This window comes from Oryctolagus cuniculus, chromosome 13, assembly GCF_051225735.1.
Source record: "Oryctolagus cuniculus isolate XC-2025 breed Fujian yellow rabbit chromosome 13, ASM5122573v1, whole genome shotgun sequence".
Lineage (NCBI taxonomy): Eukaryota > Metazoa > Chordata > Mammalia > Lagomorpha > Leporidae > Oryctolagus > Oryctolagus cuniculus.
Genome location: NC_142879.1, coordinates 64801852 through 64827818, shown reverse-complemented (window position 1 = coordinate 64827818; position 25967 = coordinate 64801852). Strand labels below are relative to the sequence as shown.

General features: G+C 48.2%; 1 protein-coding gene, 1 long non-coding RNA gene and 1 pseudogene across 3 annotated transcripts in view; 1 reads left to right on the top strand and 2 right to left on the bottom strand.

Annotated features, from left to right (window-relative positions):
* LOC149122632 (uncharacterized) overlaps positions 1 to 19821 on the top strand; it is a 45405-nt gene extending 25584 nt beyond the window's left edge. For both annotated transcript variants that reach the window (XR_016219044.1, XR_016219043.1), the window contains exon 4: positions 19755 to 19821. This is a non-coding gene — a long non-coding RNA (uncharacterized LOC149122632). The remainder of the gene's footprint in view (positions 1 to 19754) is intronic.
* LOC149122633 (zinc finger protein 891-like) lies at positions 9000 to 11405 on the bottom strand (annotated as a pseudogene).
* Positions 16644 to 25967, bottom strand: part of DESI2 (desumoylating isopeptidase 2) — a 74517-nt gene continuing 65193 nt past the window's right edge. Inside the window, exon 5 of the mRNA XM_017347702.4 lies at positions 16644 to 20037. Coding sequence (XP_017203191.1) covers positions 19804 to 20037 — 234 coding nt within the window. The 3' untranslated portion in view covers positions 16644 to 19803. The remainder of the gene's footprint in view (positions 20038 to 25967) is intronic.

The following is a 25967-nucleotide window of genomic DNA, read 5'->3' as shown; positions in this document are numbered from 1 at the left end:
AAATAAGTAGATACATCTTTAAAATTGGAAAATATGTGATCAAAAGACTGTAAAGAATAATCAAGGAAAGGAACCACATAGAAATCAGTGATGGAAGACCTCTCCCCCTCTCTCCCCCTCTCTCCCCCTCTCTCCCCCTCTCTCCCCCTCTCTCCCCCCCTCCCATCTCTGCCTCTTCCTCTCTGTAGCTCTTCCTTTCAAATATCTAAATATTTTTTTTTTTAAATAGTGAACTGGAAGATAGATCTAAATAAATTTTTTTTATTTTTTTATTTTTTTTTATTTTATTTTTTTATTTTATTTATTTTTTTTTTGACAGGCAGAGTGGACAGTGAGAGAGAGAGAGAGAGAGAAAGGTCTTCCTTTGCCGTTGGTTCACCCTCCAATGGCCGCCGCAGCCAGCGCGCTGCGGCCGGCGCACCGCGCTGATCCGATGGCAGGAGCCAGGAGCCAGGTGCTTTTCCTGGTCTCCCATGGGGTGAGGGCCCAAGCACCTGGGCCATCCTCCACTGCACTCCCTGGCCACAGCAGAGGGCTGGCCTGGAAGAGGGGCAACCGGGACAGAATCCGGCGCCCCAACCGGGACTAGAACCCGGTGTGCCGGCGCCGCTAGGCGGAGGATTAGCCTAGTGAGCCGCGGCGCCGGCAGATCTAAATAAATTAACCAAAAATGTAGAACAGAAAGGGCGAAATATAGAACAGAAGATAGCAAAAAATAAAAGGTAAGGGAGGTGATGGATATGTTAATTAGCCTGATTTCATAATGCCACATTGTATACATAAACCATCACACTGTATCTCATAAATGTTTATAAGTGTGATTTTTCCAACAAGAATAAAGTTTTAAAGAATGAAAGAAGAGATTCAGAGGGGGCTGGCATTATGCTGTAGTGGGTTAAACACACTTTGCTTCTGATTCAGCTTCCTGCTAATGTGCCTGATGAAGCAGGAGAAGGTGACCTAAGTTCTTGGACCCCTGCCTCCCACGTGGGAGACTCGGATGGGGTTTCAGGATCCTGGCTTTGGCCTGGCGCAGCCCCAGCCATTGTGACTGTTTGGGAGTGAACCGGCAGATGGAAGCTCTCTCACTGTTTCGCTGTCTCGCCACCCGCCCCCCCTCATAACTCTGCCTTTGAAATAAAAATGAGAATTGTAAGAAGAGGTATTAATAAGAAATATTCAAAAGGATTATAGCTGAGAAATTTTCAGAATCATTGAAAGACGGTGCTCTTCAGAATCAAATGTTGGGCCGGCGCTGTGGCACAGCGGGTTAACTCCCTAGCCTGAAGTGCCGGCATCCCATATGGGCGCTGGTTCTAGTCCCGGCTGCTCCACTTCCAATCCAGCTCTCTGCTATGGCCTGGGAAAGCAGTAGAAGATGGCTCAAGTCCTTGGGCCCCTGCACCCACATGGGAGACCCAGAAGAAGCTTCTGGCTTTGGATCGGCGTAGCTCCAGCCATTGTGGCCATCTGGGGAGTGAACCATAGGATGGAAGATCTCTCTCTCTCTCTCTCTCTCTCTCTCTCTCTCTGCCTCTCCTCTCTGTGTAACTCTGACTTTCAAATAAATAAAGCTTTAAAAAAAATAAAAGGTGATGTCTACCAAGATGCTCTGTAGTCAAACTTGAGGGTATCAAAAATGGCAAAGTGAGCCGGAGGGAAAGACCCAGGCACCGATGGGGGTAAGCTCAGCTGAGGCAGGGCGTCGGCCTGTTTGGTTTGTGATCCCTTGCAACTTTACACATGTAGTATATGCTCATCAATATTTGTCAAAAAGAAAGGGCCGGTGCTGCAGCTCAGTTGGCTAATCCTCCACCTGCGGTGCTGGCACCCCGGGTTCTAGTCCTGGTTGCTCCTCTTCCAGTCCAGCTCTCTGCTGTGGCCCAGAAAGGCAATGGAGGATGGTCCAAGTTCTTGGGCCCTGCACCCGCATGGGAGACCAGGAGAAGCACCTGGCTCCTGACTTCGGATCGGCGCAGCGCTGGCCGTAGCAGCCATTTGGGGAGTGAACCAACGGAAGGAAGACATTTCTCTCTGTCTCTGTCTCTCTCTCTCAATAACTCTGCCTGTCAAAAAAAAAAAAAAAAAAAGTGAATCAGTCACCCGTAGAGGAAGAGCAACTACATTGATGGTTGGTTCTTTCATTTAAGCCAGAAGACAAGAAACAGAGGGAATTGAAAGAAAAACCAAGAGAAACTCAAAGCACAAAATAAGAAGGTCAAAATAGAACCATTTCTGCATGTTATCACAACAAATGCATTAGACTTGGTTAAAAGACAGTTTCAAGACTAACAAAAAATCTAGCGATGTGCTGCCCAATATTATACAAAAGATTGGTGCATCCAAAGCTTTATTTGAGAAAGTAGATCTTAAAGTAACTTACAAGAAATGAGTAGAGTCCATACATATGGACAAAAGGTTTATTATGCCAGAAACATAACATGTGCTTAACAAGATTGTTTCATAATAAAGGAAAATCTAGCCAAAATCAAAGAAGAAATTGAGAAAGTCAACATGGAAGTTGGATTTTTAACCTTTCTAGTACTTGCTGAAAAAATTCAGTAAGGCTAGGTTTGAACAGAGTGATTAGCAAACCTGATGTAATCAACTGTATAGAAAAATACACTTAAGTGTGCCACCTGTGTCTACACTGTTAAGTGTTCATACTAGGCTATTAAATCTTTTTTTTTTTTTTTGACAGAGTGGCCAGTGAGAGAGAGACAGAGAGAAAGGTCTTCCTTTGCCGTTGGTTCACCCTCCAATGGCCGCTGCGGCCGGCGCGCTGCGGCCGGCGCACCGCGCTGATCCGATGGCAGGAGCCAGGAGCCAGGTGCTTTTCCTGCTCTTCCATGGGGTGCAGGGCCCAAGCACCTGGGCCATCCTCCACTGCACTCCCTGGCCACAGCAGAGGGCTGGCCTGGAAGAGGGGCAACCGGGACAGAATCCGGCGCCCCAACCGGGACTAGAACCCGGTGCCGGCGCCGCTAGGCGGAGGATTAGCCTAGTGAGCCGCGGCGCCGGCCATAGGCTATTAAATCTTACCAATTTCCTTTTTTTAAAATTTGTTCACATTTCTGTATTGCTTTTTTTTTTTTTTTTTTTGACAGAGTGGACAGTGAGAGAGACAAAGAGAAAGGTCTTCCTTTGCCGTTGGTTCACCCTCAAATGGCCGCCGCGCCTGGCGCGCTGTGGACTAGAACCCAGTGTGCCGGTGCCGCAGGCGGAGGATTAGCCTATTGAGCCACGGCGTCGGCCCTGTATTGCTTTTTAAAGATTGTGAGAGGCCAGAGCTACGCCAAGACAGGCTTCTCACAAGACAAAGGAACAGACCAGGCCCAGGACACGCCTGCTGCAAAAATATGAAACCTGACACTGGGAAGTTTTTGGCCCGGCAGGGCCAGGTGGGGACAACCAACAAAGTGGGTGGCCTCGATGTATGGCCATATGTGGAAAGAAGGAATGTGGATGTAATACTTGTTTGCCCAGGAACTATAAAAATCCCGGGAACAAAGAGAAGAGGGTCTTGGCCTCTGGGCACTGCATTGCTTAGGGAACCAGACCCCAGCATGCTGGACCTATAAATAAAGTCCCTTTGTTCTTTGCATTTCGGTGAGTCTCGCTGGTTCTTCTATCTGGGCAATCCAGAACACAACAAGATATATTTATTTATTTATTTGAAAGTCAGAGTTACACAGAGAAGGAGAGGGAGAGAGGGTCTTTCGTCTGCCGGTTTACTCCCTAATTGGTCACAGTGACAGGAGCTGGAGCTGATCTGAACCCAGGAGCTTGAGCTTCCTCTGAGTCTCCCATGTGGGTACAGGGGCCCAAGATCTTGGGCCACCCTCTACTGCTTTCCCGGGCCATAGCAGAGAGCTGGATTGGAAGTGGAGCAGCTGGAACCTGAACCTGTGCCCACATGGGATACCAGCACTACAGGCAGCGGCTTTACCTGTTAGACCACAGCACTGGCCTCACCAATTTTCAGATAACTGGCATACGGACAACAATATTGTATTAAGATGTGATCAAATAAAAACATTTAAAAGGGGCTGGTGCTGTGGCACAGCAGGTTAAAGCCCTCCCTGAAGTGCCAGCATCCCATATGAGCGCCAGGTCTAGTCCCGGCTGCCCCTCTTCTGATCCAGCTCTCTGCTGTGGCCTGGGAAAGCATTAGAGAATGGCTCAAGTCCTTGGGCCCCTGCACCTGCATGGGAGACCTGGAAGAAGCTCCTGGCTTCAGATCGGTGCAGCTCCAGCCATTGTGACCATCTAGGGAATAAGCCAGCAGATGGAAGACCTCTCTCTCTGGCCCCCATAGCATGCTCTTAATATACAACACAGCAATTCTGCTCTTTGATATTGACCCAATTGAGTTGAAAGCTTGCGATCACATAACACATGAATGTGTATAGCAATTTTATTCATAATTGCCCAAACCTGGAAGCAACCCAGATGTCCTTCAGTAGGTAAATGAATAGATGAACTGTGGAACATTCAGACAACAGCATATTCAACAGAAAGAAATGACTGGGGCCGGCACCAATCTTCTTGGCTCACTTGGTTAATCCTCTGCCTGTGGCGCTGGCATCCCATATGGGTGCCGGGTTCTAGTCCCGGCTGCTCCTCTTCCAGTCCAGCCCTCTGCTGTGGCCCAGGAGGGCAGTAGAAGATGGCCCAAGTGCTTGGGCCCCTGCATTTGCATGGGAGACAAGGAAGAAGCACCTGGCTCCTGGCTTCAGATTGGCACAGCGTCGGCTGTAGCAGCCATTTGGGGGGTGAACCAATGGAAGACCTTTCTCTCTGTCTCTCTCTATATATATCTCTACCTGCCAAATTAAAAAAAAAAAATTACCAAGCCATAAAAAATACAGGAGAACCTTATATGCATTTTGCTAAGAGAAAGAGGCCAGTCTGAAAAGGCTATGATTCCAACAGTGTGACAAATTGGAAAAGGCAAACCTACAAAGTTACAAAGTTAGCAAAAAGCCCAGGGCTTGCCAGGGGTCGGGAGTGGTGAACAGGCAGTGGGCAGAGGACTTTGAGGGCAGTGAGGCTACTCCGTGTGATGCTGCAATGGCAGTTATGCGTCTGGCAACATTCACTAACTACACAGCATGGAATGTGAGCTCTAAACCATGAATTTTTCTCAATAGTGTATTAACACTGATTAATATTGGCTTATAAATATGCCACATTAATGCAAGATGTTGGGAAGTCGTGTGTGGGAGAGAGAGGAGGTCTCTGTACCATCTGTGACCCTGGTTGGATTAAAGGTGATATTTGCAAAAGACAAGCAGTAAAACACTCAGAAGAAAACATAGGAGACTTGGGGCTGGCACTGTGGTGCAGTGGGTTAACACCCTGGCCTGAAGCGCCAGCATCCCATATGGGCGCCGGTTTGAGACCCAGCTGCTCCACTTCCTTTTTTTTTTTTTTTTGACAGGCAGAGTGGACAGTGAGAGAGACAGGTCTTCCTTTACCGTTGGTTCACCCTCTAATGGCCGCCACGGCCGGCACACCACACCGATCCGAAGGCAGGAGCCAGGTGCTTCTCCTGGTCTCCCATGGGGTGCAGGGCCCAAGCACCTGGGCCATCCTCCACTGCACTCCCTGGCCACAGCAGAGAGCTTTCCTGGAAGAGGGGCAACCGGGATTGAATCTGGCGCCCCGACCGGGACTAGAACCCGGTGTGCCGGCGCCGCAAGGCGGAGGATTAGCCAAATGAGCTGCGGTGCCGGCCCTGGCTGCTCCACTTCCAATCCAGCTCTCTGTTATAGCCTGGGAAAGTAGTAGAAGATGGCCCAAATCCTTGGGCCCCTGCACCCATGTGGGAGACCTGGAAGAAGCTCCTGGCTTTGGATTGGCACAGCTCCAGCTGTTGCGGCCAACTGGAGAGTGAACCATCAGATGGAAGACCTCCCTGTCCCCTCTCCCCTCTCCCCTCTCCGTGTAACTCTGACTTTCAAATAAATCAATCTTTTAAAAAAAAAGAAAATATAGGAGACTGTCTTTACGATTCAAGGAGAGAGAAATTTCCTAAGATAGCAAAACTAATTAACATCAAGAAAAATACCAACATTTTTGACTTCTTTAAAATGAACTTCTGTCTTATCAAAATATTTCAAAGATAAGGCCCAAATTGGGAGAAAATATGTATAGCTATCAAACTGTCAAAGAATAGTAGCCAGACTATGTGAAGAGTCCCTTTAAGTGAGCAAGAAAGCAGAGAAACAATCCTGTAGAAAAATGGGCAAAAGATGGGACAGACATTTCGCAGAGAAGAGAACACAAATGACCCAGAAACATTAAAGATTCTCAACCTAATTAAGCATCAAGGACATGTAAATCGAAAGCACAGCCAGATGCCAATTGATGCCAGCCAGACTGATAACCGTTAGAGAGTCAAGGCCAGAGTGGAATAATGGGGGCTGAAATCTTGGGGGTGTGAAGTGTTGCAGCCACTTAGGGGAAGGATTTTGATTAGTGTGGATTAGATGGAATGTGGACTCTCAGATGACTCGTTAAATAATATCTCTAGCTGGGGGTCGGGCTTTGATTTTTTCCATCTTGCGTGTGGGAGGGAAGTTCACACCCCTGATCAGTCAGGGAGCTCTTTCAAGTACCCCTATCTTTGAGGAATGGCGAGACGTCATTTACGATGTTAGGAGCAAGGCAGTAAATTATCAAGGAGAAACAAGCAGCGAAATACTCTAGAGGTTCCATTTGAAGGTGACTATTTTCACAAACATTTTCACTTTTTTTTTTTTTTTTAATATTTACTTGAAGAGATCTTCCACCCACTGGCTCACTTCTCAAATGGCCACAGTGGCTAGGGCTGGGCCAGGCCCAAGACAGGAGCCTGGAACTCCATCTGGGTTTCCCATGGGGGTGGTTTCCCAAGTGCTTGGGCCATCTTCTGCTTTCCCAGGCCATTAGCAGGGACTTAACCAGAGCTCATTTGGGGTGCCAGCATTGCAGGTGGCAGCTTAACCCACTGCACCACGGCCTTGGCCCTGTTTATTTGGTTTCTAAAGGTGTAACAGTCTAACAGGAATGGTGCTCAAACACAGTTGCAAGCAGTGAGGAGGGTTCACACGTGTCTGCTCTCCTAGGAGCACCGGCCTGTGGAGTGCAGGAGCCCAATGGCAGCGTCTTCAGAGCGCTCCTGCGATGCTGAGCGCCGCCTCTCCCGGTGGCTGCCTGAGAGCTGGCCGTGGTTCTTACCGCTCTGACTCCTTGAATTATGAGAACTATTCTTAGGGCCTGGCCCTGGAATTTCATTATATGACATTATGAGAGAGTAACTAGTTTGTGGAACTCTGTTCAGCAGATGGAGAGAGAGGGCTGAACAGGATTTCATTTAATAAAAGCGTAAGAAGACTATATTGCTTTTCCTACACTGACAAAGGTGGATGTGCTCGTCCCTCCAAGCTGGCAGTTCCATTTCTGGAGAACGCCTTCCATCTGCGGCAGGAGCCGCACGTGATAAAGTTCATGCAAGGGTTGTTCATAACAGCAGTAAAAGGAGGTGGTGAAAACAGCCCAGATGTCCACTAGATATATACAGCTGGGGTATATTTATACAACAGAGAACTATACAGTAAAGAAAATGAACAAATGACACACGTATGCATTAATTATAACATTCAGAAAAGTCACAGAATTCTGTGATGAGATTCTAATTAGATAAGCTTTAAAAATAGGCAAAACCAAGGGCCGGCATTGCTTTGCTGTGGGTTTAGCCAGCACTTGCATCCCTGGCACTCCGTGTCGGGATGGCAGTTTGAGTCTGAACTGCTCTGCTTCCAATCCACCTTCCTGAAGGAGACCCGGATGGGATTCTTAGCTCCTGGCTTTGGACAGGCCTAGGCCTGGCTGTTGTGACTATTTGAGGAATGAACCAGTGAACAGAAGATGGATTAATCACTCTCTTTCTCTCTCTGTCACTCTGCTGTTCAAATAAATAAAAGATAAAATCAAAGAATATGTTGTCTAGGGATGCATAGGCAGGTCATAGAACCACAAAGAAAAGCAAAGGAATGATTGATACATTGACACTTCAGGAAGTAATTAGCCTCCCAGTGCAGGGAAGAGAATGACCTGGGTGGGGTGGGGGGTGGGGCAGGTGCTTCTGCAGGTCTGCTAATGTTGCTTTTGTAACTGAGTGGTGGCATAGGAGGTGTTCGTTTTATCATTGTAAAAACTGTACATACACAATTTTGCAAAAGGTTGATTTGAAAGTTATAGAGGGAGAGACAGTGATGTTCCACCTACTTGTTCATTCCCCAAGTGGCAGCAATGGCCAGGGCTTGGCCAGGCAGAAGTCAGGAGCCTAGAATTCCATCCAGGTCTCCCACATGGGTACAGGGGCCCATCCTCCGCTGCTTTCCCAGGCACATTAGCAAGGAGCTGGATTGGAAGTGGAGTAGCCAGGATTCAAACCAGTGCCCGTATGGGATGCCAGCGTCACAGGCAGTGGCTTAACCCACTACTACGCTGACCCCTCTACGTTCTTTTGTATGTATGTGTCACAATCAAGGTGTTTTTAAAAAATAGACACAGAAGTGGTAGGAACTTCAGTTGTGCAGAGAATTGAAGAAATGTTTTGTCACCGTTGTAGAGGGAGTTTTGGAAAGGTTTTGTTTGGGTGTTTAGACTAGAAATCCCCAGAGCGTGTTTTAGCTTGATAGGACTGATCTAGCGGAGAGACAGGAACTGAAGTTCAAAGAGGCAAATGACTGTGAAGCCAAGTCCTGGGGCCAGGGAGGTGGGGATCCAGTGACAAGGGAGGCACGGGGTCACGTGAGCAGCAGGAACCTCCTATGGTGACAGGGACAATGACCCTGGTATACATTCAGGTGGATCAGGAGATTGGAGGTCAGCTGCCCAAATGGTCTATTTTATAAAAAAATCATTTTCCTTTTGTTTTGAAAGGCAGGGAGAGGGGGTAGGGAGAAGAGTGAGGAGAAAGAGAGATTCCATTTGCTGGTTCATTTCCCAAATGCATCTGGGACTGGGCCAGGCTCAAGACAGGAGCCAGAAGCTCAATCTGGGTTGTCCACATGAGTGACAGACACCACAGTTCTTGAGCCACCCCCTGCTGCTTTCCTGAGTGTGTATTAGCAGGAAGCTGGAATCAGAAATGGAGCGGAGACTTGACCCCGAGCACTGTGATACGTGATGTAGGCGTCCCAAACACCTCTCTCTCTCTCTCTCTTTTTTGTCAGAATAATCTTTACTTCTCAGTTTAATGCAGCAAAGGTAATACTTTTCTCAGACAAGTGAAATGCCATGCACTCTGTGACTTAAAAATAAAATGACTTTAGACTTTGGAACAAGTAATCAAGAAGAAAAATTGAAAAACAGAACCCCTGCATAGCCAACACAATGATTATCTTCTATAGTGAATGGCTTGGAAAGCAGAGAAACAACGCAAACATTTTAACAAAAACCAAGACAGAACCTGCTTTCGGATCATTAAGAAATACTGTGGCGTGTGTGTGTGTGTGTGTGTGTGTGTGTGTTTTAATGGCAATGAGGTAGCTACAGGTCATCTGTGTGCGATTCTTTTCCTGTAGCATTCTAGTACAATTGGCTTGCATAATACTTAACTGTAGTTTTAAAAATGGATTCCTGGATTCCTGAAGCCTGGACTTTGACACACATCCACAGCTTCCTAGCAATGCTTGTCAATGCTGGGGGCTGTTCTTAAGTGCAGGTCACGGCCAGGATGAATCCCGGCTACTCGGTGTGGAATGAGTTTCGGTTGGGAGATTCCCACGTGCGTTCTGCTCACAGCCCTTGTCACATGTGAGCCCTCTGGTGCCCGGTGAGAGGCGAGCTCTGACCCCATGCTCTCCCCCACTCTTCACGCTTGGCAAGGCTTTTCTCCCGTGTGGATTCCCAGGTGTGTCAGAAGCGGGGCGCTCAGTCTGCAGGCCGTTCTGCACACTTCCCAGTGAAATGGTTCCTCTGCCGTGTGAAGTCTCTGGTGCTGAATGAGAGCCGAGCTTCGGTTGAAAGCTTTTTCACAGTCATTGCATTTATATGTTTTTTCTCCGGTATGAATTTTTCGATGGGTGTTAACTGCTGAGTGGGAACGGAAAGCTTTGCCACATTCTTTGCAATGCTATGATTTCTCTGCAGTGTGAATTCTGTGATGGACATTAAGCCGTGACATCCAGGAGAAGGCTTTCCCACGCTCATTGCACTTGGAGGGTGTTTCTCCAGTGTGAATTCCTTGATGCTGCGTGAGTGTCGAGCTTTGGCGGAAGGCTTTGCCACATTCTTTGCAGGTGCACGGTTTCTCTCCAGCGTGAGTCCTCTGATGTCTAACAAGGGCCGAGCGATCACTGAGCAGGGTTTCTCTCCTGCACGAATGCGGTGGCGTCTGCTGAGGCGCCATACTGAAGTAGGGGCTTGCCCGTGCTCGCATGGTTTCTCCCGGGTGTGAATTCTGTGCTGCTGGATGAGAGAGAGGCGAGCACCGGCGGAAGGCTGTCCCACACTCGTTACACTTATGGGGCTTTTCTCCGGTATGGATTGGCTGGCGCTTACTGAGGGCTGAACTGCCTTTGCATGTCTTCCTGCCTTCCTCACACTGGCAGGACCTCTCTCCGGGATGCATCCTCTGGTGTCGGATGAGGTGGCGAAGCAGAAGGCTTTCCCGCACTAGCGGCAGGTGTAGGGCTTCTCCCCAGTGTGCACGCTCGGCTCGGGTGCTGGGTGAGGGACGAGCATCGGTTAAAGGCTTTCCTGTATTCTTTACACTTGCAGAGCTTCTCTCCGGTGTGGATTCTCTGGTGCTTACTCCGGGAAGAACTGTGGAGGATCTTCACGCAGATGTTACACTTGTAGCATTGATGTGCTATGTTAACTCCTAGTTGTTTTAACAGGATCCACTACCGCTAGGAGCCGGGTTTCCTTCCTCTGGAAACAATTCCAGGCTTCCTAGTATAAGTGATGATGTCAGATCAAGGTTTTTCCCAAGTTCAATGCTTTTAAAGCTCCCTCATATAGCTTTTATTCTTTTTTGACGGTAACTAATGCTTTCCTGAAAGTGTGTTCTTTTTGCCTTGTTGCTTCTCTAACCTATTGTCATTTATATATAGGAGTTTCTCAACATGAAGTCAAAGGACCATTTGTGAATTTTTTCATGCCTTCCTGGTTTATTTTTCTTCAAGAACTCTGGTTGCAAACAAACTTTCCCATCCTAGACAGGTGCCTCGAGGCACTTCCTTTTTCACCAGCCAGTGGTCTGCTTGCTGTAATTGGGAGATAACCTTTGGCTGGGAAAACAGGATCCCGAGTGAGAGCAGGTTGTTGTAGTTCTCCAACGTCACCTCCTGGTACGAGCTGCTCTGGGTAGAGTCCAGGTGCAACCACTCAGCCTGGCTTAAGAACATGGCCACGTTCCTGAATGTCACAGATCCCTGGGCCCCCTGTGACAGGGACACAAAGCCCTATGCCTCATGAGAGGCGAGTTAACACCTAGCGTAGGGACATTTCTTCCTGCCGCTGCCAAGCCCCAAACACCTACCTCTTTAAAAATAAATGTTATTGGGGCTGGCACTGTGGCGCAGTGCATAAAAGCCCAGGTCTAGGGGCCGATGCTGTGGTGTAGCAGGTGGGGCTGCCACCTGCATTGCTGGCATCCCATATGGACGCTGATTTGAGTCCTGGCTACTCCACTTTGATCCAGCTCTCTGCTATGGCCTGGGAAGGCAGTGGAAGATGCCTTAAGTCTGTAGGCCCCTGCTCCCATGTGGGAGACTTGGAGGAAGCTCCTGTCTCCTGATCAGCTCAGCTCTGCCCATTGCGGTCACTTGGGAGTGAAACAGCAGATGGAAGACCTCTCTTTCTCTCTCTCTCTCTGGCTCTGCCTCTCTCTGTAACTCTCTTTCAAATAAATAAATCAAACAAAAAATGTTATTTTGGGAGGGTAGGGAGAGAGGGGGAGAGAGAGAGAGAGAGAAATGAGAGAATGAGAACATGTTCCAACTTCTGGTTCATTCCCCAGATGCCCACAACAACCAAGGCTGGGCTGGGATCCAAGCCGGAAGCCATCACCACTGCCTCCCAGGGTCTGCATTAGCCGGAAGCAGGAGCCAGAGCTGAGGGTTGAAGCCAGGTACTCTGATACAGGATATGGCCTTTGCAACTACCATCCTCGCCACATCTTCCCCATGCCCACCCCCATGTCTATTTTCATTGAAGCATAAGGTGGGGTTCACTGAAACGTGTATGGGGAAGATGTGGCCAATGGGAAGGGAGAGAGGGCAGGAGAGCAGACTGACAGGGCTCTGCAGAGGCCCTGGGTGGTGGGCAGAGCCCGCCCAGGTGCGTGGGCAGGGACGTTCACATCACGCTGGTCACTCTAGTTGTCTGATTATCCTCGGCAGCATTCAGCTTCTTGGGCTCAGATCTGGGGAGGTCTAGGGCCCCCCGGGGCTGGTTTGCCAGGCTGTTCGAGCAGAGGAAGGGGCGCAGAAGGGGAGGGTACCGAGAGGAAAATGATTTTCTTATGGAGCATGGCATTTAGGCTGGGTGAGAAGGGGCACGAAGCTGGAGCCGGCGAAACAAAGGCTGACTTAGTGGACTGGGGGCCTTGAGGAGGTGTCGCTGGTTGTAGTGCAGGGCACCAGGGTAGGCAGGGAACTTAGTGGTCAGAAATGGTTTCCAGTAAGATTTTAGGATGGGTCAGAAGGTTACTGGGGATGCCAAGTTGCAGGTGTCAGGGCGCGGCTGAAGTGAAGAAATCTGGGGAGACAGACACTTGACCGTGGCTCTGAATTCAAAACTATACCGCTGACCCTCGGATGCGTGTGTGCGTGCAGGAGGATGGGGCAGGGTGGGCATCTGGCGCCGTATGACTGCAGAGAGGGTAAAATGCTGAGGCTGGCTGGGGGGCAGGGTGTATAGAGCTGACAGACGGCAGGTGCAGGATTGTCCAGCACGAAGCATCCCTGCCCCAGATGGAAGGAGCGCCTGAGATGAGAAACATGGGTCTTCTGTGTGGATGAGAGGTCGCTGAGGAAGATGCCAGCGAAGGGTAGGGGAGGTGGGAAGAGGGGGAGTGGCAGATGACAGCAGAGCAGGGGAGGAGCCGGTAGAACTGCACAGTACCTGTTTCCGTGCAGCTGTGGGTCTCGAAGGAAACTGAAGGTTTGGGAGCAGCAGTGGGAGGTGGAGGGACATAGAGGGAGCGGGCCTGGGAGGCATCGGCATTGGGAACAATGGAGCCCAGCAGCGTATTGGCCACTTGTCACTCACTGGGCGTTTGGGGGCTGGGGGCGTGAAAGGAGGAGGATTGGGCAGCTGGAAGCTGAGGGCACACATGGAGGGGCTGGGGCCAGTGCCTGGGACACCTGGGCTCTCAGTGATGACTGAATGGGGTGGCGGGGTGGCAGGTAGGTGTGGTGGTCTCACACCGGGATGCCGTGAAACAAAATCCAGAATCCTCAGTGCACGGGTCAGGGCCTTCTATGTAACTGCTCCCTGTAGGGTTCAAGTTCATACTACATGTTTATTGGGGTGAGGGCTCCATGAATAATTTCTCTGGATTGAGGCAAACCCAGTAACAAAACACGCGACTCACCCGGGGATCCTGCTAAGATACGGATTCTTTCAGTAGGTCTGGGGTGGGCCAGGGTTGTGCCATTTCTGGAACACTCCATGCTGGAACAGAGAGTTAGAGTCTAGGACTGGCTAGAAGCAAACGCGGGCATTTGCTACGGCACTTGTGTGGTCCTGGATGGTGTAGGCTGTTGTGAGTGCGAACGGAAATCACGTGTGCAAAGTACCCGGCATGGTCCCAAGCCTGGAGCTGGTGCTGAGCTCCCTTTATTTCTTTGCTTTGTCCTCTGAATGCACTACCCTTCAAGGCGAGGTGATAGCTTTCTCATAATCGCGCTGTCACTGGTTTTTGCGGAGTATCAGTTGGCTGCCAGGGAGGCCGTGCCAGGGTGTTTCTGTGGCAGCCGCTAACTGACCTCAGCAGAAGAGGAAGACATGAGTTCCCTCTGGCAGCCCTGCCTCGTGCAGACCTTCTTATGTGACGAAAAACCCCAATCCCTGTTTGAGCGGCTGCTCACTGGCCACGTAGAGGGAGGGTCCCATGCAGACAGAATCACTTTTGTCTTCTGGTGCACTCTACTTTGAGGAGACTGGTTGGTGGGTCCACCTGTTTACAGGCTAGAGGACAGCCTGTTTAGGCCAAGGCTTCGGCAGCAGTGAAGGGGGCCCAGGTCCTAAACCCCACAGACTGCCTGGAGTTGGGGATGTGGTGAGGGGTCTGGCGGCCAGGGGCTTCCCCAGCTGGCCCACTAAGTAGCCCGCAGTCAGGACTGGGTCCCTGGGACCTCAAGCATGGCAGCTCCACTGCAGGCCCAACAGCAGGGCGGTGGCACTTTTTTTTTTTTTTTAAAGATTTATTTATTTATTTGAAAGACAGTAACAGACAGAGGCAGAGAGATGGATCTTCCATCTGCTGGTTCACTTCCCAAATGCCTGCAACGGCCAGAGCTGGGCTGATCTGAAGCCAGGAGCCAGGAGCTTCCTCCAGGTCTTCCATGTGGGTGCAGGGGCCCAAGGACTTGGGCTATCCTCCTCTGCTGCTTTCCCAGGCCACAGCAGAGAGCTGGACTGGAAGTGGAGCAGCCGGGATGTGAACCAGCGCCCATATGGGATGCCAGCACTGCAGGCAGCGGCTTTACCAGCCATACCACAGCGCTGGCCCCTGAAGGGGACTCCTCTTAACTTTCTTTAGCCTTCCCTTTGGCCTTGGCAAGAAGGGAGCTTACTCAGGTTCCCAGGGTAGGGTCAAGGTTACTCCTTTCGGAGAAGGGAGCACAGGGATATGTCTGACAGGGCCCCGAGTTGTGAATCTGAAAGGCAATGCCTGTCATGACTTTACCTTGTGGAGAGCATGGCATGGAGCTGTTAAATGGAGCACAGATATTTGCAAAGTTAGAACAAGGCCATTATGTGGATGATGATGATGGGAAAACCCAGAGATCACTGCCACCTGTGGGCAGCCACAGGTAGTCGCTCCCTTTGTTTACACTTAAATATATGAATGGAGACTTCCCGGGCACAGACAATTGGGCTAGGGAGATTCCAGGAAGAGGCAGGAAGAACCTAAACCTCTCACAAGAGATAATATAGTTAATCAGTCACACCTGAAACCTGCATTTATCACCTAAGTATTTTATTGTAACCTTAAGAGCCTTTTTGATATGTAAATCTTTTGTGCTCCTTCTTGTAAACAACTGGTCTTGTTTAAATACTACTGGATTTATTCAATAAACGAGCCTTGATCAGGACTTGTCTTGGCTCCTGATCAGGACTTGTCTTGGCTCCATTCTTTGCGTCCTTGTCCCCGCATTCCCACTCTCTGTTTCAGGAAACCCAGTTCATTGTGCGGCAGGCCCACACACCACCAATATATTTGGCATCCTTTCCTCCAGGCAAGACCCTAACGCTGCTTTACCAGACCTGGAGTTGGTAACCACAGTGTCGTCCACCAGGAGAGTGTGTTGGGGCCAGCCCTGTGGCGTTGATGGGTTAAGCTGGTGGACTGCCTGTGGCGCCAGCATCTTGTATGGGTGCTTTCAAGTCCCAGCTGCTCCACTTCCAATCCAGCTCCCTGCTGATGCATCTGGGAAAAGCAGCAGCAATGACTCAAGTCCTTAGGCCCTACCACTCACAGGTGAGACCTGAAAGAAGCTCCTGGCTCTGGTCTGGCCCAGCCTTTGCCGTTGCAGCCACTGGAGGACTAAACCAGTGGATGGAGACCTCTCTCTGTCTCCTTCTCTCTCTGCATTAAAAAAACAAACAAACAAAGCAGTCTGCACAACACTGAGGGGAAGAGTTCTTTTTTGGCTCCTATCCTTTAAAATTCTTCTGTGAAAAGGGTCAGGGAAAGAGGTTTATCTTTCATCCCGTGGGTCACTCTCCAGATGTCTACAACAGCTGGGGCTGGGCCAGGCTAAAAGCCAAGAGACTGCAAATCATTCTGGTTCTCTCACATGGGAGGCAGGGACCCAACTACTTGAGCCATTGCCTGCTGCCTCCCAGGATGTGCATGAGCAGGGAGCTGGGACTGGAAGCACGGCTGGCACTTTGAACCCAGGCGCTCTGATAAAGGATGTGGGCCAAACACCCGCCCCTGGCTCTTACCCTTGAGGTGAGGACAAAATGACTTGTCGATCATCCTTACTAGACAGTGGCTCAGCACTGACAGACCACAGACCACTTCCACTCATTTATTTACCACCACTTAACTCAAGAGAAGGCTGGAGATCCCACACAGCAGCAGAACAGGTTCACAGGCAATGAGGAGCCCAGTCTCTCTGGCTTCTGTGTTTGTGTGTGCTAACACTGCACACTCAGCGAAGGGGCCCTCTGGTTCTGCCCTGCTACCATTCCCCAGAGGCCTGGGCTGGCACTGCGGCCTATGAGCAGGAGAGGAGTGCACGTGACCACAGGTGTGAATATAAAAGAAAGACACGGCGGAGAGGAGCTGGCCATGTTCTTGCGCAGCAGGTGGGATTCTTGGGTTTTGAAAATACCACCCCCTCCCTCATCCCCAACTCACAAAACACAACAGTTGTCTCCTGAAAGTCAGAAAACACTAGACAACATTTCTTACAAAAGTATTTTTTTTAATAAACTGATGTATTTCAATGTTGCAACATGATAGCCCAATGCTATATCAAGGTAGCAAAAGTGAAGATTCCTGGTATTTGTATATAAACACTATGAATGACAGTACACTTGCATTCAACTGCACAAGAAATGATCTTCAGGTCCATGGAGGCTCTCTGACAGCTTACACCTTCCCAACAGTGAAGACGCGTATGCGTCAACTGAGCAGACGATCAAGTCTGGAGCTACTCTAAGACCACACTGAAGGAGGGGGGTTATGAGGGCAGTACGGCCAGCCTGCTGAACAAAACTTGAGTCTTTTAAACTTAAAAAGAGGATCAAGAAAACACAGCATGGTCCAAAGTTAACAGAGTGTCCTACAGAAATGGAGTCATAAGAAAAAACACAGATCAGAACCCTGAAGCAGTGAATGTGCTTCTACCCGTTTTGTGATGGGAAAATGTCACGGACACAGAGTCCTGGAGCTGTCTGTGGTGGTCAAACTCTGCATACACGCAATGCGGTCAGCTGACGGCAGCCAGAATCCCTGCTCTGGACGAATGCTGGTGATGCGTAACTTGCGCTATTGCTTGGGTCAGAGCTCTAATTGGCTGGAGTTCAGGCATCAAGTGCAGGCTCTGCAGGACTGTACCACCGCCTTCTGCAGACTCACAAGTCACACTTTCTGAGGCTGACGCCCCCTTCTTGGGAGTAAAAAGAACCGAAAGGTATGTAAAACCCCCTGTCACTACACTGCTGTCCAATCCACCGTGAGGGGATGTTTCACTTGGTTACAGCAGCAGAGTGTCTGACTCCATCGTATCACATGTATAATTAACCACTGGATTTTTGATACAAGACTTCTTAACAGAGATCAGGTTGAGAACTAGATCGTTTTCCTCCAAGGGCAAGAACAGCTGGGTAAATGGTAATCAAATCCATTCTCAGTCTGAACTGTAGAGAAGGACCTGACTATTTCTTCGTTTCTCAGACCAAGGTACAATTAGACTGCAAGGAATGTCATGTCCAGAATTTTGTCTGCTGATCGTTAGTATGGTAACTGGACTTAGGCCATTACTTATTTCTACTAGGACTCTACACTATTCTGAAATTCCAAATGCCGCAGATGAAACAACAAAATGACAACAAGGGCGTCTGTGTGCTGCGTTGCTGGGTCTGGGGAGGCACGGACACATATCCTGGCTGCTCACCACGGAGCGTCTAACTGAGGAACAGCTACTCCTGCATGGCGGGAGTGCAGGCTGAAATGTACACTTGAATGGATTAGAAGAACTGTAATCCACTACAGTACTGCAAAAAAATCCCAAGCCAACTGCATCAAACACTTTCCCCTAACCTGGGTGTTGGTGACAGGACTCTGCTTTTAGGGAACGGCTCACTGCTAGCGCCTTAGTGTTTTGTCCCCAAATCTCACTGTAGACCTGAAACAAGTCAACATTTCATAAAGATCACACATTTTCTTCCTCCTAACACGTCTCTCAGAACAAGTGCTCTGCCCCCAAAGAACTGAGAGTAATCTGTAAAGGCTTTCCTCTCTGGAAACACAACAGTCAAAAAGCACAAATTAGGTGAAGTGGCTTCATTTTCCTCAGGCCAGTGCTTACAACCCAAGGTTGATTTTCCCTAGGAACAGGGTGTGCTTAAGTTGATAAAAGGAATCAAAATCAGCTTATGGAAAAGTTAAAAATGTAGTTTACTCAAAGATATGTATCTTCACACAGAGCAATAGCAAACAATCCAATCTAAAAGTTTAAATAAATGTGAATAACTCTAAAACTAACAATATATATATATAAAGCTGAAGTCACTGCCTTTTTATACACTGCATCCATATTTCACGTAGGACATTCATTCTTAAGGCAGAAAAAGTGAATTTCACATGAAGTGACTTGGTTCTTACATCCAAGGGTCACGCTAGGAGTAGACTTGGGCAGACAGATTCCTTGCTAACGAGGATTTATCTGCGATGACAACTGAAATAATCTTAGAGTATGTTATGTAAGAGACATACATTTGCGAGAACACAAAAGATGAATTTTTAAGACACAAAAGGATTCTTCAACCAGAAGTCAATGAGACTAGGCATTCTATTGTGAGGTGAAACTACTCCCATAATAAACTAATAACCTCTGACAGATTCTTTCTGATATGGTACATAAAAAGTAGGAAATATCAAAGAATAGCCTTTTTGGGGTACTTTACTTAGGACTAGTTTTCAAGGTCTAGTATAAAAAGGTAGCCTGAATAGTTAAAAGCAGTTGAATGTCAACTCACACTGCTACTCAGAAGGCTACACTTAGGATATCCCTACCCCATCAACAAAACCCTGTGCAGGGAGGAGATAAGTATGTATCAATACAAATGAAGTTCCTCCCCAAACATGTGCAAAAACACTTGTCAGTTCCTAACAAGAATATCTGTAAGGAAAAACATCTAAGTATAGAGCCCGAGGCAGAGGCATCGAAGCCAGACAGAAACAGGTACGCACCTCCCTGCCTAGGCAGACGGGGATTTGGGATGAAAGCGACCGTTCTGTGGGCACCGCGGGAGTGTGCTACTTGGAGTGGGAGAGAAGTGGGCTGCGCGTGTGCTCCCTCACCTCAGGCCGCTGTGGCTCTCTGCATCCCGGTGCCCACATGTTAACAAAATAAACAAACCCAACAAACAGTCCTTAAGCAGGTAATGCTGACTCTAACTGTGTGAAGTACACTGTGCCTATTGTTTATGCCATAGCTCTGGCAATTGTCAGAAGTGTACAAAGGTTGCCTGCCTAGTTTTCGAAGACATGAAGATTTTCTTCTTTCACGGTGGCAGGAGTCCATGCAAGATTTGTAAACAGCGATACAAAATACTGTAAACATAACTTAACAGAGCTCGTATAAAACAGAAGAAGTAAATCGAAATTTACAAGTGGGTAAAAAAATCAGAGGGCAGCTTCATACAAAGTTCTCCCTCCTGCGCCAAGTGATTTTTTTTTTTTTTTTGATTACAAATATAATCCTGAGCTGAAAAACTGGGATTTGGGGGAGAGCTATCTTTGCATACAAAATATCCAAAGGACGCTTACTCTGTTTACTTTTCTCTAGTGATATTCGCCTGCCAGAGACAGTTCTGAAGTGTGACTTTGGAGAATCTTCATAGCTTGGTGTGGCGCCCAGCTCTGGAGCCCGCGGCACTGCTCGCCATGGAAGCGGAGGCGGCGGCATCCTCTGCTTCCTCCAGTTCGTCCTGCAGCTCCTGGCTGACGCTAGACTGCAGGGCTGCTGGCGTGAGCCACTCCTTCGGGAGGCAACTCTGTAGAAAGGGTATACAGGAGCTGAAGTAGGCAAGTCGATTGATCCAGCGAGGAATCTCTTTCCCACAAAGAATCTACAGAGGACAGAGAGTTCTGTATTAGGTGAGAGAGGTTAAGGTGACCCGGCCCACTGGCAGGGCTTCAGGGTGGTTGCTCTTGGCTTTTGAAAACAGGCAGCTCCTTAACTTAGGAGCCTGGGGTCCCTACCGTCAGCTCCTTTCCTTCCTTCCTTTGCTTACTGAAGAACCTTGTCAAATTGCTTGTTTTGGCCGGCGCCGCGGCTCAGTAGGCTAATCCTCCGCCTAGCGGCGCCGGCACACCGGGTTCTAGTCCCGGTCGGGGCGCCGGATTCTGTCCCGGTTGCCCCTCTTCCAGGCCAGCCCTCTGCTGTGGCCAGGGAGTGCAGTGGAGGATGGCCCAGGTGCTTGGGCCCTGCACCCCATGGGAGACCAGGAAAAGCACCTGGCTCCTGGCTCCTGCCATCGGATCAGCGAGGTGCGCTGGCCGCAGCGCGCCAGCCGCGGCGGCCATTGGAGGGTGAACCAACGGCAAAGGAAGACCTTTCTCTCTGTCTCTCTCTCACTGTCCACTCTACCTGTCAAAAAAAAAAAAAAAAATTGCTTGTTTTATACATCAGTAAAAATAAGCTGATTCTACTGGGCTTCATTCCGTGTTTGATTCCTGAATTGCTTTGAGACACCTGTGGGAATACCCTGAACGCCGCGTAAGAAAAGATGGCTTTGTTAATGCAACATGTTGGTGGAGTAGCCGAAGGCCCAGGCAGCTGAAGCAGTGGGTTGTGGACGTTCCTCTGTTTTCATAGTCGTTTCCACCACCACCCCTCCCCCCGTCTCTAGGGCTCCTCTTCTCCCAGCCTACATCTCACCCCTTTACTTCTGTCCCTGACCCACTTGCTTCAAGGAAGCTCAGGGAGGCTCAGAAGGAAGTGTTAGCCCAAAGTAAAACCTGGCTGTGGTTCCTTAGTAGAAGCAGGGCTGTGGTCTGAGCAAGCCATGGAGGCCTGGTTAAGCTTTAGTCTGAAACTCCAGTAGCACTAGAATCCCTCTGAACTGATGGTCTCCCAGTATTCACCTGCTTCTCATTCTTGTGCCCACAACCCCTTTACTGCAGTCTTTCTAGTACGAACTTTACCCCTTATTATCCTCTTCCCCTTCTCACACTGGGCTTGAGCTAAGCTCATGCTTCACTGCCGCTTTGGGGTTTTGCCTTCAGATTCATGGGATGTGGTAGGGCCATCTTAAGACACTGCACAGGGGCCAGCGCCATGGCTCACTTGGTTAATCCTCCGCCTGCGGAGCCGGCATCCCATATGGGCGCTGGGTTCTAGTCCCGGTTGCTCCTCTTCCAGTCCAGCTCTCTGCTGTGGCCTGGGAAGGCAGTGGAGGATGGCTCAAGTACTTGGGCCCTGCACCCGCATGGGAGACCAGGAGAAGCACCTGGCTCCTGGCTTTGGATTGGCGCAGCGCCGGCCGTGGTGGCCATTTGGGGAGTGAACCAACAGAAGGAAGACCTTTCTGTCTCTATCTCTACAAGTCAACAAAACAAAACAAAACAAACTGCACATCTTAGCCATTGACTTTGGAAAGAGACTTCAAAGATTTCATGTCCAAAAACAGGCTAAAATTTAAATAAGCTGGCATTTGTAATTATTTCTTTGACAATTTGGCCCTTTAAGTACATCTCTGTCTTAAAGGTATGGGAAGTGAAGTGGTCTTACTTGAGGGAAGTAGCCTGTGCAGATCACTTTGGATTCACTAGCACCTGCCACAGTGCCTGGCGGCAGACAGGGAGGCAGATACTTAAAAATATTTGAAGAATGTGTTCATGAGCTAGATCTGGGACAAAGCTAAGCAATGACTACATCATTCCCATTTATCTACTCTTAAAAAAACCAGTACAGAAACATTACATTTTATACCTGAGATATATTTAGGGGCATCTGCATATTTGGAGTTTAATCATTTAAGTGTTAAGACTGCTCAGGTGAATGTACCAGCTGCTGTTAACTAGGCAACAGCCATTTTCTCCATTTTTTAAAAGATTTTATTTGAAAGAGTTACACAGAGGGAGGGTGAGGGGGAGTGGAGGGGGAGGTCTTTCACCCGATGGTTCACGCCCTAATTGACTGCAACGGCCAGAGCTGTGCTGATCTGGTGCCAGGAGCCTCCTTCAGGTCTCCCACATGGGTGCAGGGTCCCAAGGACTTGGGCCATCTTCTGCTTTCCCAGGCCATAGCAGAGAGCTGGATGGGAAGTGGAGCAGCCGGAACTTGAATTGGCACCCATATGGGATGCCAGCACTTCAGGCCAGGGCTTTAACCCGCTGCATCACAGCGCCGGCCCATCCATTCTTTTTCAAAGTTCTAATTTTCCTCAGTAATCTACCCTCCTCCATATAGCCATGTGTCACAGGCAGCGCTAACTTCATCCCAGCTCCTGGGAATGTACCTTAATTAGCCTAAAACAGTTTTTTTTTTTTTTTTTAAAGATTTATTTGAAAGACAGAGTTACAGAAAGAGGTAGAGAAAGAGAGGTCTTCAATCTGCTGGTTCATTCCCCAAATGGCTGCAACAGCTGGAGATGCGCTGATCTGAAGCCAAGGAGCCAGGTGCTTCTTCTCAGTCTCCCATGTGGGTGCAGGGGCCCAAGGACTTGGGCCATCTTCTGCTTTCTCAGACCATACCAGAAAGCTGGATTGAAAGAGGAGCAGCCAGAACTAGAACTGGCGCTCATATGGGATGCCAGTGCCGCAGGCGGAAGATTAACCTACTGTGCCATGGTGCTGGTTAGAGTCCTAAAATCTACAGCTGTTTTTGTAGACAAAGCTGTACTAGAACTGAACCAAGCCATGTTGTTTACATACTGCTTAAGGCTCTTGGGTTACAGTAATACAGAATTGAGACCACGGGTAGTCCACATGCCTCAAACTTTTACTGTTGTGGCTCTTGTAACAAGTGTGCCAATTCTTAGGTCAAATCAATGTTTTTACAACTTTGCATCAAGACCCACTGATAAATCATTTAGCATTGCAATCTGAATCTTAAAAATGAAAGATTTTCCACAGTGAAGTAACTGTGACACCTGTTTTAGTTTTGCATGGATGTGTGCTTGTGTGTGCACAAACTGGGTCATAATAGAAAATGTATTTCTTACTGTGGCTAGTGGTCAAATCATATTTGGCTTATATGGTAAGAATGCTTTTGCATTTAAGCTTCAATCCAGCAATCCCTCTTCTAGGAATCTATCCTAGAGAAAATGTAATGACATACATATAGTATTATTCCATGCAGCACTTTTTGTTAATAGCAGAAGACTAAAAATAAAGTGTCATTAAAAGGAAACTGGTTGAATAGAATAGACATGGTACATCCACATGGGGACTACTCAGCTCAGAAATGAGGAATATATATGTTGCTATAAAACAAGCACCTGTACATAACAGTAAAGTAGCCCCCTCTTATCCACGGTTTGCCTCCTGGAGTTGCAGTTACTTGAGGTCAACTGAAGTCTGAAAATATTCTCTCTCGATTCTTTCAAGACAAAGAAATCATTCACATATCACTGCTATTTTGGTTCTTGATCTCAATTAGTGTGCCTAATTTATAAATTCATAAACTCTATCACAGGAAATGTATGTATAGGAAGAAGGCATCCAGGCAGACAGGGTTCAATACTAACCATGGTTTCAAGCAGCCACTGGGGGTCTTGGAACACATCCCTTCTGCATAAGGGGGCACTACTATACTGTTAAGTAACAAAAGTAAAGTGGAGAGAAGCATATACAGGATGTTTCTGGGCTATCGTGATGGTAGAGGCCCAGAAACAATTGCTATAGACATTCCAGTTCTAAAAGAGAAAATGCAAAAAAAGGAGGTACAAGTCCCAAGCAATCCAATGGGGCAACCTCCACGAGGTTCCAAGGCCTGGGAGTAAGCTTTGTGGCCTTCCTTCTGCCCTCTAGGTCCTTGATTATGTCCTTGGAGTTATCCTTCCTTTTTCTCCAGCCTGTTGAATTTTGGAAGTCCAAAGTCTTATTTCATTTTGCCCTTTCTGTCCCTTTCAGTCTAAGCTGGTAGTGTTTCTGCTAATATAAAATTCTCAAAAACACTGATATCCACTCTGTGAGACAAGGGGTTCCTCCACAGAGCTTTCCTGGGTAATCCCAGCTCTAGTTCTGGTTTCTGCCGAGATGGTCAAGGGGACCCATGAGTCATATATTTGATCTCTTCAGCACACCCCAGCCAGTCACACCCTGGTCTTTCTGTCTGTGGCATGCTTTCCTAGCAGTGAGGCTCCTAATTTTAGCACCGTCTGTGCTTTGGATAGGCTGAGAAAGTACCAGTTCATCACACACGGATTCATTCTTTTGCTCAACAGTTCTTCTCTTATTGTTCTTTTCACATTTTACTATAAGCAGCAAGAAAGCAAACTGCACCTCCTGCACTTTTCTTGAAAATCCCCAGAAGGGCCGGCACTGTGGTGCAGAAGGGTGAGCTGCCCTGCGAGTCCGGCACCCACGTCAGAGGGCCAGTTCAGTCCTGCTGCTCTGCTTCCGATCCTGGCATTGGCCTGGCCCAGATCTGGCTGTTGAGGCCAACTGGGGAGTGAACTAGCAGATAGAGGATCTCTGTCCATTGCTCTGCCTTTCAAATAAATAAGTCTTTTGTTAAAAATTGACAATCTCCAAAACTAGGCATTTAAGTTTATTGCTTAGAATTTTTGCTTTCCATATAACTGTAGGAGGTGATTCAGTTAAGCTTCTGCTACTATATATCAAAGATTTCCTTTTATCCAGTTTCCAATAACACATTCCTCATTTCCCTTGGAATCCTGGCTAGTATTACATTTAATTCCCCATAAAAATGCACAAGCATTACATGTTAATTTTAAAAAACCCAAATTCTATATTTCTACTAACAATCTATTCAGCTCATCTTGGCCTTTCCTATTAAATCCCTCAAAATCATTCCAACCTTTATCACCTAATTTCAAAGGCACTGCTACCATTTTAGGCATTTGTGTTAGTAGGAGCACCAGTGTCTGTACTGACTTGGAAATCAGTGGAAACTTGGTGGTTTCAAGTATCGCACGTTTATTCTTACATCTCTAGAGGCCCAAGGAGGAGGGCCAGACTTGGGCAATCTTCTACTGCTTTTCCAGGCCATAGCAGAGAGCTGGATCGGAAGTGGAGCAGCTGGGACTAGAACTGGCGCCCATAGGATGCCAGTGTTTCAGGCCAGGGCATTAACCCACTGCACCACAATGCTGGCCCCTATACTTGTTTTTTTATATTAGACTGTGGTACCATGGAAAGATTTTATGTACATATGTATAAAACAACACTAAAAATGCAGTCTCTTTGGAAAAGATAAAGGAACCTAACTGTGTATGGAGATGGTGGCATAATCCACATAGAAATTAATTTTTCCAGTTAACTGTAGAATACGTCAATTTGACATTCCATATTATGCCATACTCTAAAGAAAGAAAGAACTACCAAAAAATTCACCTTTCCCATGATCATACTGCTGGTTGTGGTGACACAACAATTACTGTAAAGTTGTTTTAGGTATAGAGGGGTTTAAAAAGAGTAATTGTTTTTTTTTGACAGGCAGAGTGGACAGTGAGAGAAATAGAAAGGTCTTCCTTTTCCGTTGATTCACCCTCCAATGGCCGCTGTGGCTGGTGCACCGCGCTGATCCGATGGCAGGAGCCAGGTACTTCTCCTGGTCTCCCATGGGGTGCAGGGCCCAAGCACTTGGGCCATCCTCCACTGCACTCCCGGGCCACAGCAGAGAGCTGGACTGGAAGAGGGGCAACCGGGACAGAATCCGGCGCCCCGACTGGGACTAGAACCTGGGGTGCCAGCGCTGCAGGTTGAGGATTAGCCTATTGAGCTGTGGCGCCGGCCTATATTATTGTTAAGATTGGGGATTTTTAACTTAAGATTTAGGTGTTGTATTGATTAGGTTAAGTACAACCTG